At 51.4% G+C, this 12,577-nt stretch overlaps 1 protein-coding gene across 1 annotated transcript in view; it reads right to left on the bottom strand.

Annotated features, from left to right (window-relative positions):
- Positions 1 to 12,577, bottom strand: part of LGR6 (leucine rich repeat containing G protein-coupled receptor 6) — a 147,099-nt gene that overhangs the window by 72,622 nt on the left and 61,900 nt on the right. Inside the window, exon 3 of the mRNA XM_074893547.1 lies at positions 11,544 to 11,615. Coding sequence (XP_074749648.1) covers positions 11,544 to 11,615 — 72 coding nt within the window. The remainder of the gene's footprint in view (positions 1 to 11,543; positions 11,616 to 12,577) is intronic.

Genomic DNA, 12,577 nt, shown 5'->3' with positions numbered 1-12,577 from the left:
TGCTTTCAGCTGAGCTGTCCCATATTTACACTTGTGTAAGACATCCTTCTCCCAGTGTGTGTCACTGGTGGTTACCTCTGCAGCGTCTGTGGAAACTAGCCTGTGGGCAGGTTTCTTATTCAACTTGTGGGACAGTTGCAAACACAATAGATGAGGAGCCAGCCCATAGCTGTTGCTGAGGGGCTTGGCAGCATTGGCACAACTTGCAGCAGTAACTGAAGCGTTGTGGAAAAAAACCAAACCAGCACAAGGGCTTCAGAGAGAGCAGGTGACTGGAGCTGCTGGGCTGAATGGGCAGGACCCAGGAAGACATCTCAGAAATAGAAGTGAGCACAGGGCATGGAGAAGGGCCATGGACACCGAGGTAACTACACAAGTGATTGGAGAGGAGGAGGCACTGGGAGGCAGTGCTCCTGCCCCAGGGGTGGGTGTCTGACCGGCTCTAGCTATTCAAGTAGGGTCAGAACTGGACCGCAGAAGTATTTCTGAGCTGGTCAGCTGCTATCCTGTCTCACTGACCTCCTGGAGCACCATGCATATGAGTTTACTGGTTTTATCATCTCTGGAAAGTCTAAGTTTTTGACTCTGGACCACACTCTGTTCTGAACCTACTTGTTCCTTCCAGAATTGGGACATCATGGGCACATACTCCTCTGGATAAGAGAGACATCCCAGTGTGGTAGCTGGGCTGGGAAAAGTGCCTAATGACAGGAATGTTTTACATATCTGAGGTTTCTATTTCCAAAATCTTCAAGAAGTGGTTGGAGATGACATGAAAAGGGAAATGGTACTTAGGGGGCTGTTGTAATTACTACCAGTGTGAAAGTGACAGAGCATGGCCTTAGTAGTGAGGGGCAGCCCAAAAAATACTGGTGCAAACAAGAAAATTTCTCACTGTTGTGACTGCTAGCTTCAGTGCAGAGGATTCAAAGGTCTGTCATGAAAGGAAAGTTGGAAAAAGACAGTTGTAGAGACAGTCTCTAAAAAAGGGAAGCTATAGGCCACATAACTCTTCACTTTCTGGAAGAAAAGGGTGTCTTACCATTAAATTATTTGTATACACACAGAAGAAAAAGCAGGGAAGCAAGCAACTGTCAGTAGTGGCTAGTGAAAAATGAGTTGTGCCAAAGCAATCTAGTTTTTTTTCTGTACAGGGTAAAAGGCTGAGGAATGGAGAGGAAAGCGTAGACACCACCTACCATGGCTTTAGCTTTACTTTAGTAAGATGTTAAATGCTGGAATGTAATGCAGGAGAGAAGATATGTTTGACTGGTACAAAAAGTTAGCAGAGAGGCCATACTCAAACTAATAAATGGTTACCTCTCAAATGAAGAACATGTTTAAGGGTCCACAGCATTTCTTCTGGAGATGACACTCAGTATTATTGCTAAGGACCCAGATGATAGCTGGGAGGGGAAGATTGTTACCTCTGCTGAAAACATGGGGCTGCACAAGGTACCTTTTACATACGAGGAGGGGTGCAGAGATTGGCTAGGGTGGGAGAGTGGCTGGAAAATGCAGGATGCTGCAGGGAGACCAAGGCTCCATGGATGGCTCCAACAGCTGCACAAATACAACAGGGCATGTGCACGCAGCCCTGCCAAAACTGTCTAGGGCTGGTGGGGATCCCAGGAGACCTGAGGCAAGACAGACTTGCTCTTGGGAGAGTGCAGAGACCCTGCATGGCTACATGGGGCTGTGAGGAGCAGGACATCAGCTGTGATCCTTCTGCTCCTTTTGATGGTGGGGAGGTTATGGCCAGGCCACACTGTCCCATCTGGGACCTGCCCTGCAGGACACGGGGCAGCAGGAGAGCAGCCAGACGACAAGACAGAAGGATGAGGAAATCCCAGATCCTCACCTGTGGGGAAACTAGAACAGAAATTACAGAGGTGATAGAAGAATGTAATTGGGCTAATTTGGTCTAGGAGAGAAAAGGCTCAGGAGGCAGCGTGGGACTGGCAGGCACAGAGATGTGCAGTGTGCTCACACACCACTCCTCAGCAGCGGGGCAGGGCAGGGCTGGGCGTGTTTGAAGTGGCCCCATCTGCCCATGTCCTGCTCCCGCATCTCCTGTGCAAAGCTGGTCCATGGGCAGCACAAATGGCCCAAGTGTCCCGATGCACACAAGGGGCAAGCCGAGCCTCAGACACTCTGGCAGTCTCAGATCCCTGCTCCACCGGCTCCTGATTTCCCTCTAATCATCCTGTCACACCATCTTGCCATTCTTAAAATGCTTCCCCTCTTCACCTTCCTGGGTGATCTTCTCACTGCCTGCTCGGCATGGACACGGGCCAAGCACAGGGACCACGGAGCACCATGAGCTTCCTCGCTGATGCAGCCAGAGCCTGTTCCTGCAGGGTGCACACTGCAAGGCTGGTGGGACCCCTCTGAGAGAAGCATCACCCACGGAGGGTTGTGTGGCTGCTGTGAATTGTGCCCTGGTTCTCCTTCCATGCTTGTGAAAGGGCTTACACTACGCTATGATCAAGCCCATGGGTGCTCTCTGCAGCCCACAGGGATGGGGAAGGTCATCCAGGAGGACAGCTGTCACGCGAGGACCAACACAACTTCTGGGGCTCCTAGGCCTGCATAGGGGTTTGTTTCTGTAGCTGAGGTGTGCTGGGGAGATAAAACACTGGATCCTGCAACCCAGTGAAGAAGTACAACAATTCAGGTTTGTCAAAAATCAGTTGGGGTTTTGGTGGGATACCCACTGGGTCTCAGTGGCTCTATGAAATCTGAGTTCAGTGTTCAAGTTGATCAGTACAAGTATCTGGAGTCAATATTAAAGCAAAACCCATTGTCATACTTCTGCTGTATCCTGCTGCCTCCCCTCTATTACAAGTCTCTTCTCCAACCAGTAACACAGACTGAGAGACTTTCCAGACAATCAGCAGCATGTACTGGTTCCAAAACGAAGCCGTTTTGGTGCAGACAAATGATTGGAGTGCTGGACAGTGCCATTTTTCACAGCAGCAGGGCAGCTACAGAAGTTTTCAGATGCTGGGACTGGAACAGGAGGCAGTGCTTCTTCACATGGCATGTAATTACTCCAATAACTCATAATCAGAGCACGATACAGAGAGACCAAAAAATAGTGCCAAACAGGGTTAGGTAATTTTCTACCCTGGTTTTAAACAAGAAGTTCTTCACTCAGCCTCAAGCTTAGGAAAGCCCCAGCTCTGCTCACTGGGAGCTCAGGTTTGAGCAGGAAAAGGCATGCTGCATCTACCACTGGATGTCCCAGGATGGCTTTTCTTACAGTCTGGTAATAAGGACAACCTGGTCACTGCAGTCAATCCTTACATGTCATGTTAAACCATTCTTGAATGTTTATCTATTTTTTTTCTCATAAAAGATCCTTTCAACAACAACATATAGCATGATTTTGGCAAGAGCTCAAATAATTGCACCAAAACTTGGAGGATGATGTCATGGAGGTCCCTACAGACTAGCAGGAGCTCATCTCCTCGCTGTGGCATCTGGTTCCTGGGGCTGCTCTGTACTGGGGTGCTCAGGTGCTGCTACAAAAGGAGGATGGAAAAAGTGTTCAGAGGACAGCAGTACACCTGGAGAGCTGGGAGAGGGTCATAGGATCCCTCTCTAAGTGGTGGCATTTCCTCTCTTGGGATGCTGGTCTTGTGTAAAATGGAGGAGGACAAATGCTCACTGAGGAGAGCAGCCATAGCAGGAGTCCTGGGCTCCAGACCAGCTCCAAGGATGGCTGATACATTCTGCATTAAGGGGTCACTGCATGACTTATATGAACAGCATTGCAAAGAGGGAATCAGTCATCTCCTGCAAACCAGTCATCTCTTGACTTCTTGTCCCTGAAAGCCTCCGGTATGCCCTGTCCCCTCCCTGCATTCATGCTCCACCAGGAAAGGAAACTGTGTTCCAGGGTCTGTGCTTGGAGGATGGTGCAGGGAGCTACATCAGGATCCTAGGTACCCCTTGGGTGACCAACTGAGGCACAGGCATGATCTGTGAACCTGGACCTCAGTCCACAAGATCACAGCAAGCCTGGGATCCCCAATCACACTGGCCCCAGCCTTTCTCCATCAGCATCTGTCTTTGCTCCTGCCTCTTCAACATCTCCTGGCTCCAATTCAAACAAAATTCCTGGACTTCCTTAGCTTTCCAACTGCAAGCTGCTACTTCATAGCAGCCTGGAGACAACTTTAATCAAAGCTTGACTTTCACCCATGAAGCAATCTCACCACCTATCCAGCCTTATGCCCACTCTGGTTGGTGCAGTTTCTCAATTGCTGGGTGCAATTTTCTGTCTTCAAGCAACTGTAACAATGAATAAAGTCCTACAGGACTGTGCTGGTTGATTAGCCAGAATCAAATGCAGGACTAGGTCTTCTGGACAAGCTGATGACATGGACGAACATGAAAAACAAAGACCATTCAGGCCAGCAAGTGCTCAAAACTAGGTCTGGATAGTGCACTGTCACCTTGGGTTTGTACTGTCCGGGTCACCATACTGGAGCTTGCAGACACTGGCAGACATGGACACACAACCTTCTATCCACAGCATAAATCACAACCCTTCAGAGATCACGTTTTATTTTCAGAAGTAAGAGGATTGTTTGTTGGCAGACACCTTGTCTAAACAACCAGAAAAATGCTGGGATTAGGTCCCATCACACCAGGATCCTTGCACAAGACAGTCTCAGCAGACTTGCAGCCCTCAGAGGTACAGGTCTGTGCATGATAAAATGTCCCCATCTTGGGAGGCTGAAGTGACTCAGCCAGCACAGTCAAAGGGCTGTTATTGCTTGAGGCAACTGTGCCTGGAGCCCATGCATGGGGATTAAAGACATTCCAACCTTTGCACGTTCCTCTTCCCTCCCCATGGGAGCGTCTCTTGGATGTGCCACACCATTCCCTTTGTCTCAAAGCCATTTCTGTTCTGCACAGGCTCGGCGTTGTGGAATACATAGGGTCTATCTGGGGATTCCTGAAGTGTCCCAGGCCACCTGCACACCTGCCATCCTGGGGCAGCATGGCTTTTTTTGTGATGTTTTTTGATGGGTGTTCACAATCCAGGCTAGTTAGTGCCTGTCCTGGACCACATGAGATGCTGTGATTGCAGTTCAAGGTGGGGAAGAGAAGGAGGGACCAGTGGAGGTGGCCACTGGGTTAGGGTCCATCCGTCTGGGAAATGTGGCATGTGCAGAGGCAAGACCACTCTTGTCAGGTTCACTCCAGCCCACCTGTCGATGGAGACCGGCCATGGGCAGCACCGGGGCAGTGTGTGGGCGGGAGTGGCTGCAGGCAGCACTGGGTCAACATGCTTGTACAGGCAGGTTCTGGGCAACACTGTCTGTGCAGGCAGGCTGTGGGCAGCGCTGGGTCTGCATGCTCTCACAGACTGGTTGAGGCTTGTTGAGGAACAGAGCAGTGGGGTGGCCACCCCAGCTGGCTGCTGCGGGTGCAGGGTCTGCAGCCAAGAGGATGCACCCAGGCATTTTGCCCTCCACACTTTGGGGTGAGGCAGACTCAGGTTGTGGTTGTACTTGGAGTCTTTCCTTGTGGAGTTTGGTGTGGGATTCCTTCTTGGGTACTAAGTACTGCTGTTGCTGCAGCATGTTCAGCCAGGAAAGTAAGAGGCCCTAGAAATCCTGCTTGTAGAGCAGAGCATTTGATGAGGGATACATGTGTGGGGGTGGGATGTGGAGTGAAGCCATGGCAGCACAAGCTCAGCCACATGGCCAGCTGGGATGGATGCTTCCTGGCTGATGGAGCTCCAGCCAGGGCACTCGGAGGTGAGTGGCATCCAGGCAGCTCACAAGGAGGTCTGGAAGGACAGGGAAGTTTCCAGTCTTCCAGAGACTTTGATTAAGCAGCATATTCTGCCATTCTGAAAAGCTCCAAGACTGGGAGAGCATGGACTAAGGAGTTAATTTTGCAAGGGAAGGACCTAGGCAGAGAAAACAAACCAGCCTATGGAGCTGGTTTCTAATGATCCTGTCACTGAAGCACAGACTCAGGAGCATCAGCCTCCATGGGGAGGGTGTGGGTTGGCCATGCTGCAGAGCAGAGCCCCTGGGAGAGGTGCACTTGCAAAGTCTCTTTTCAAAGGGATGTACCCATCAGCTGAGAAGACCTCAGAGCACCAGATACTGCTGCTGAGCATCTGTCACTGTCAGTTTGCACCCATTTGAGGGGAGCTGAGGAGGCCACATCTCAGGGGGCTGACTCAAGGCTCGGTCCATGAAGATCTCAGCATATTCCCCAAGATCTCAGCATATTCCCTTGTTGTGATGTTTTGTTGGTAGTGGGGCAGCCTGGCTTTTCACTTGCTCTCTTCCAAGTCCCACACACCTGCTTTCCCGGGTGTACCCCTGCATGGTTTCTGCACAGGCCTATCTTCATGGCTGCTTTCCAGGTGGTTTTTGTGCAGTGAAGCAGACGGAGGAGGCAGAGCCAAGAATCTGGTCCTGCTTCCAGTAGCTCTGGGATTCAATCCGAGGGCAAGGAGAGGACCATCTGCACAGGCAGGTTTGTGGAGGAATTCCCAGGGTGTTTCCCATCCTTTTTTTTTAAACATAAACTAATCCTCTGGAAAGACTGGGAAAGCACCAGGCCCCTTGACAGCCCAAGATGCATGAGAGAGTTTACTTGTGGACAGGCAATTAGCTCTAAGGCCCTGGCACATTAAAATCAAATTATGAAAATTATTATGATCCCCAGCCTGTATCCTCAGGGGACACCCCTGTCACCAGAGGTAAGATCTCTGATCCTGCTGTGACTCAGCTCCTGAATACCTACAGGCTTCAGCTGGACACTGGACATGTTTGGGGCAGCCATTCTCAACTCCAGCCATGCCTGTCACCTGTCAAACCTCAGCCAGCCTGTGACAGACCATCCATATCTGTAGACACAATCTGTCCTGAATATCCCTGGTGCCATCTGCTCCAAAACCTGCTAGTCCTGCCTTCAGATATGGAAAATATGTATTTCCTTCCTTACTGCAGCAGCTGCTTGTCCTTAAAGGTTTATGTCCAGCCTCATTCACCTCTCCTTTTGGTTAAGTAACCTCAGTTGACTCATTGTTCATTTAGTTCATCACCAGACCCCTGATCCTTCTCACTGTTTTTAAATAAAACAATTTGTTTTTCTACTTCACTGGGTTGCAGGATCCAGTGTTTTATCTCCCCAGCACACCTCAGCTACAGAAACAAACCCCTATGCAGGCCTAGGAGCCCCAGAAGTTGTGTTGGTCCTCGCGTGACAGCTGTCCTCCTGGATGACCTTCCCCATCCCTGTGGGCTGCAGAGAGCACCCATGGGCTTGATCATAGCGTAGTGTAAGCCCTTTCACAAGCATGGAAGGAGAACCAGGGCACAATTCACAGCAGCCACACAACCCTCCGTGGGTGATGCTCCTCTCAGAGGGGTCCCACCAGCCTTGCAGTGTGCACCCTGCAGGAACAGGCTCTGGCTGCATCAGCGAGGAAGCTCATGGTGCTCCGTGGTCCCTGTGCTTGGCCCGTGTCCATGCCGAGCAGGCAGTGAGAAGATCACCCAGGGAGGTGAAGAGGGGAAGCATTTTAAGAATGGCAAGATGGTGTGACAGGATGATTAGAGGGAAATCAGGAGCCGGTGGAGCAGGGATCTGAGACTGCCAGAGTGTCTGAGGCTCGGCTTGCCCCTTGTGTGCATCGGGACACTTGGGCCATTTGTGCTGCCCATGGACCAGCTTTGCACAGGAGATGCAGGAGCAGGACATGGGCAGATGGGGCCACTTCAAACACGCCCAGCCCTGCCCTGCCCCGCCGCTGAGGAGTGGTGTGTGAGCACACTGCACATCTCTGTGCCTGCCAGTCCCACGCTGCCTCCTGAGCCTTTTCTCTCCTAGACCAAATTAGCCCAATTACATTCTTCTATCACCTCTGTAATTTCTGTTCTAGTTTCCCCACAGGTGAGGATCTGGGATTTCCTCATCCTTCTGTCTTGTCGTCTGGCTGCTCTCCTGCTGCCCCGTGTCCTGCAGGGCAGGTCCCAGATGGGACAGTGTGGCCTGGCCATAACCTCCCCACCATCAAGAGGTGCCGAAGCACCATAGCTAGTATCTGGGTGCAGGTTGGTATCCAGCCCAGCAGCCTGTCTCGTAGCCTTTGCTGGCTCTCAGAGTCCAGCAACCCCAGGGAATCTCAGTGTATAGCTGGAAGAGTGACTTGTCCTCCTCCAGTCCTCTTCTGTCTTGATTCTCAACAGAGTCAGAATGGTTAAGTATTAACTCGATGCTTTGCCTCTATCTATCTAAAGCGAGGAGAGAGGACTTTCCTCTCTGTTCCTGTCTTTTAATACCTGACATCCCAGCATTTCTCTGATCTTTCCTGCCTCATGGGCTCTTCAGATTCCCTCTGCAGATACCTCCTTCAAGATCTGTGGTTTTTTGGTGGAGATTAAAATACATGACTGGGGGAGTGGTTATACTGGCCCTAAGGGAGCAAGGATCTGATCTGGACGGGGAGCAGTGCAGTGAGCAGCTCGTGTCACCTCGAAACACAATGCTCTGTACAGTGTAGCTTCACAGCAGCCCCACAGGATATGGGTGCAACTGCGGCCAAACTGATGCTCCCCAGTTACCCAGCACGCTTCTTTATGGTACATGAGGCGCACCAGTTCACACCTATTTACAGCTGGTTACCCCCTGCCATATTTGTGTAGCAGCCACTCTATCCATAATGACAGCATCCTATAAATCACTGCAGTTCCCCATTAGCCCCTAATGCCTCCTACAGTCTTTTGGGTTAAAGTTGCTCCTCTCAGTTTCAAAGTGCCAGGTCACATGGTGATCTTGGAGCAGCCATCTCACAGGGGAGTCTTGCCCTCAGCAGGCTTGGATCAGGGTGGAGAAACACAGCAAGGGAAGAGGGAACTGAGACATGTCTTGGGAAGAGGATGAGGATTTTTGGTCACTCCCAGAGTGCAAGGAGCAGGGTGAGCGAGCCCCATGGTCTCTCTCCAGGCTTTGTTCTCCACACCTGACTACAACCAAACTCTGAGGGAAGGTGCAAGGTGCTCTGCAATGGGCTGGGAAGGGACACCCTGCCTCTAAGCTCAGTTCCTGCCTCGGTTTATCCAGCCAGTAAAATGGCAATAATACCACCTTTCCCTTCAGGAGTTTTTGATGATTTTATTGCGCTTCCAATGAAGTTGTGGTGCTGCTGTGGAAGACACCCTGCACTCACACTCCTGTCCTGAGGAGGTCAGAGGAAAGTGGAGTGGCCCATGACTCTTCAGCAAACCAGTGCCAGGAAGGACAGTTGTTCCCCCTGGTCCCTGGGGAGATGAAGCAGATCCTGCTGAGCTGCTGCAGAGTCACCAACCCCAACCAGGTCACTGCTGCAGTGACCTGAAGGACCTGAATCACAACCTGAAGGAAACACATGGTGGCCTTCACCTGCCTTCTTCAGCACCTTGTGCTTTCTCTCCGTCTTTTCTCAGCAGAGGAAATCACTCTCATGGTGACAGAGAAATAGATGAGAGTGAATGATTGCTGTTTCTGGAGGGTGCAGGAACCCACAACTGCATCCACCAATGACCTCACTCCAGTGGAGCCCACAGTTACAGAAAGCAATCAGAGCATCTCTTGTAACAAGAGCACATGACAGCCCAACATACCCTTGCAAACAAGCCAGGAAAGCACCAGTCTTTGGAAAGTGAAATGCTCCCAGTGGAATGAGGGCTGGCAGCCCCTTGCTTTTAGAAAGCAGGAACTTTTTTAAGAGGCCCGTGGCGGGGCCTGGGTGGGCCACTCACAGTGAGCATCAACCCTTCCTTTCCTGGCCTTGGAGCTGGGCTAGTCCTCTGCATACCTCCGTGGGAAAGGTCAGGGGGTTAGAGTAAATTTAAGGCATGTCTGCAGCCAGAGGGTTTGGTATGACAGCCCAAGGTCCACCCTCTGTCACTGGGCACAGCCTGGCTGAGAGCAAGGCAGGTTGTCCTGAAGCATGAGGACACCAACTTCAGCTCTCACAAGACAGCCAGGAGCTGGCTTCTCCATGCAACCATTTCCCAGCTCCGATCTTTCAAGCCTCTCCTTACAACGGGGTCACTTGTGAACATGTCCCACCTGTGGTGGAGCACAGCGGGTGTCCGTGAGCCTGTCGGCACATGGGTGGAGGGTAGAGAGAGCACGGGCCTCTCCTTATTGCAACCTGCAGGGAGCTGTGCTGGCTCTGGAGGGGAGGCATTGCTCTCGTACTCTGCATCTGTAGTTACCTGGGCCTGACACAAATAGAAATTGATCAAAAGCAGCTTTAAAAGATCCTGCGTTCCCAGAGTAGAAAGTTCCTCTTGTTGAAATTGGGTGGGAGAGCTGTGGTTTTTCCTCAGTTCCTTTGATTTGTTGCCTAATGCAGGGGATGGATAAATCTCTAAGCCCTGAGATTTAGGGCAGGATTCATACTTTACTTCTTCAGAAGACGTAGTAAACAGCCCTATGCTCTCTAATCCTGGGAGCAGGTTTGTACCTGCTTGCTCTGTATAAACTGGACCAGCTACAACAATTTCACATTGTGGCTGAGTTCAAAACATCCCCTTGGGGATCAAATGTTTATTGCAGGAGATTTTTAAGATGCTTCATGAAAGGGAGAAGGGGAGTCCCACCTCAATACCCTGCACAGACCCTGCAGGACTGTCACACAGATGCAAAAAGCGCTGTGACTGTACGAGCAGTGAGACACCCCGGCCTGTAGGAAAATACTCTGGGGAGGAACTTGCTGGTAGCTTTTGTCACTTAGACCTTCCCCACTGGTGGGTGGGCAGAGGTGGGTGGCCTGCCCACGATGACAAGGAGGCCTTCATTTACCAGGGCTGACAGTTCCCAGGCATGGCCTGATTGCTGCAGTGCTCCCAGATCCAGCTGCACATGTCCCCATCACCCCTGTGGGCAGGCTGGGCTCTGGATGAAGTCAGACTGTTCAAGGATCTCACCCTTCCCAGGGGCAGTTCACTCCAGCACCTTGCAGAAGTCTCCTGGGCCATGCAGAAGTTTGCAGCAAGGGCAAGCTGGTTGCAAAGAAGTGGCTGAGCTGGGCAGAGCCCAGGAGCTTTCCACAGCTCCTGCCAGAGCGCAGATATCTGGACCTTCGAGTTGCTCTAACCCAGCCCCAAGAGTCTGCAGTAGAGCAGGTGGGGGCCAGTCTGGGGTCTGGACACCACGTCTGGGGGAAACCACGTTAGGGAATTTGGTGAATTTTATGCAAAATGTGAACCTCTGCAGATTCTCCTGTGGTGTGTTTTCACACAGCATGGAGGGCTGTGCCCTGGAGGTGATCTGCTCACGGTTTGCTGTAGCAGAAGTAGAAGGAAGCAGTGCAGGGGGATGGGTGGTCCTTGGGGTGGGACACAGCTCCCCACTCACCAAAGGGGATGTTAGCCAGGTGGGTTTAACAAGTGACACCACATTGCCTTGTAACTTTGCATCTCCCTCTGGGTGGCTGCAAGTCCCCGTGCATGGTCGGTGCTGAGGGGCTGGGGGGGCGGTGGTGGCACTGCAGAGGGGAGTGAGTTACTTACAGAATTTTCAGGCTGTAGAGGCCAGAGAAAGCTTCCCCTGGGATCCTGGAGATCTGGTTTCCAGAGAGGCGTCTGCAGCAAAAAGAAGAGCCAGTAATGTGTCAACATCCTTGTAATGACAGTCCCTTGTCTGCGGAGGCTTAACAATTCATGTGTCTTGCCACAGTCCCTTTGGGGAGGAGACTGCAACACCTGCAAGCTGAGCCATCATCGTGCGATTGGGCTCCTTTGCATATCATCCCCTCTTACACCTCGGGGAACAGGCAAAGAAAATTATCGCTTATTACTCCTGCCAGACCTGAATCCAGTGTTTTCAGCATCCAGTGACAGCTCATGGATCAAATCATTCCCTGGATACCTGCAGTAGACCCCACTCCACAGAAACTACAGCACAGGCTGCCTGCGAGAGGAATCTCTGCTCAAGGGCACTGACCCACCTACAGACCCCACTCTATGCCAGATGCCTGGCAGTGAGGGTGGAGCAGGGGGAGAGCTAATTTCTGCTCATGCATGGTCCTGGGAGGATTATCCCTAAATCATGGACCCTTTTCTGTCCCTTTTGTCTGCATGTAGCCTGTTTCTGCATGCTGCAGGCTCTTCTTTGATCAATGCCACTTGATTTACTACCAGTCCCTCATTCCCAGCCCTTCTTTGACCTGTGTGGTCACAGCTAAGGTCCAGCTCCTTCAGCACGTGATTTTGGTATCACTGCTGTGAGGGGAGACCAGGGAAGGGGCTGGAGATGGGGACTACCATGTAGGTGCCACAGTAGAGCCAGCTCATCTGAATGTAGTTTCCAAAACCAGGACAGAAAAGTCAGAAGTGGTGCTTGGATGAGTTATGGCTGGAGGAAAGCGTAGGAGGGAAGGTGAAGATAGGGACAGTGCAACCTGGGAAGACTGATGAAAGAAGATGAATGTGAAGGGATGGGAGAGGAAGACAACGTGAAGAGCAGCATCACAAAGGAAAGTTGCACCATCAGAGACACAGAGCAAAGAGCAGGGGACAATGTTCAGAACTGGCTGAAAGAATTT

This window comes from Strix uralensis, chromosome 24 (assembly GCF_047716275.1).
Source record: "Strix uralensis isolate ZFMK-TIS-50842 chromosome 24, bStrUra1, whole genome shotgun sequence".
Taxonomy (NCBI): domain Eukaryota; kingdom Metazoa; phylum Chordata; class Aves; order Strigiformes; family Strigidae; genus Strix; species Strix uralensis.
This window is presented reverse-complemented; position numbering and strand designations above follow the sequence as displayed.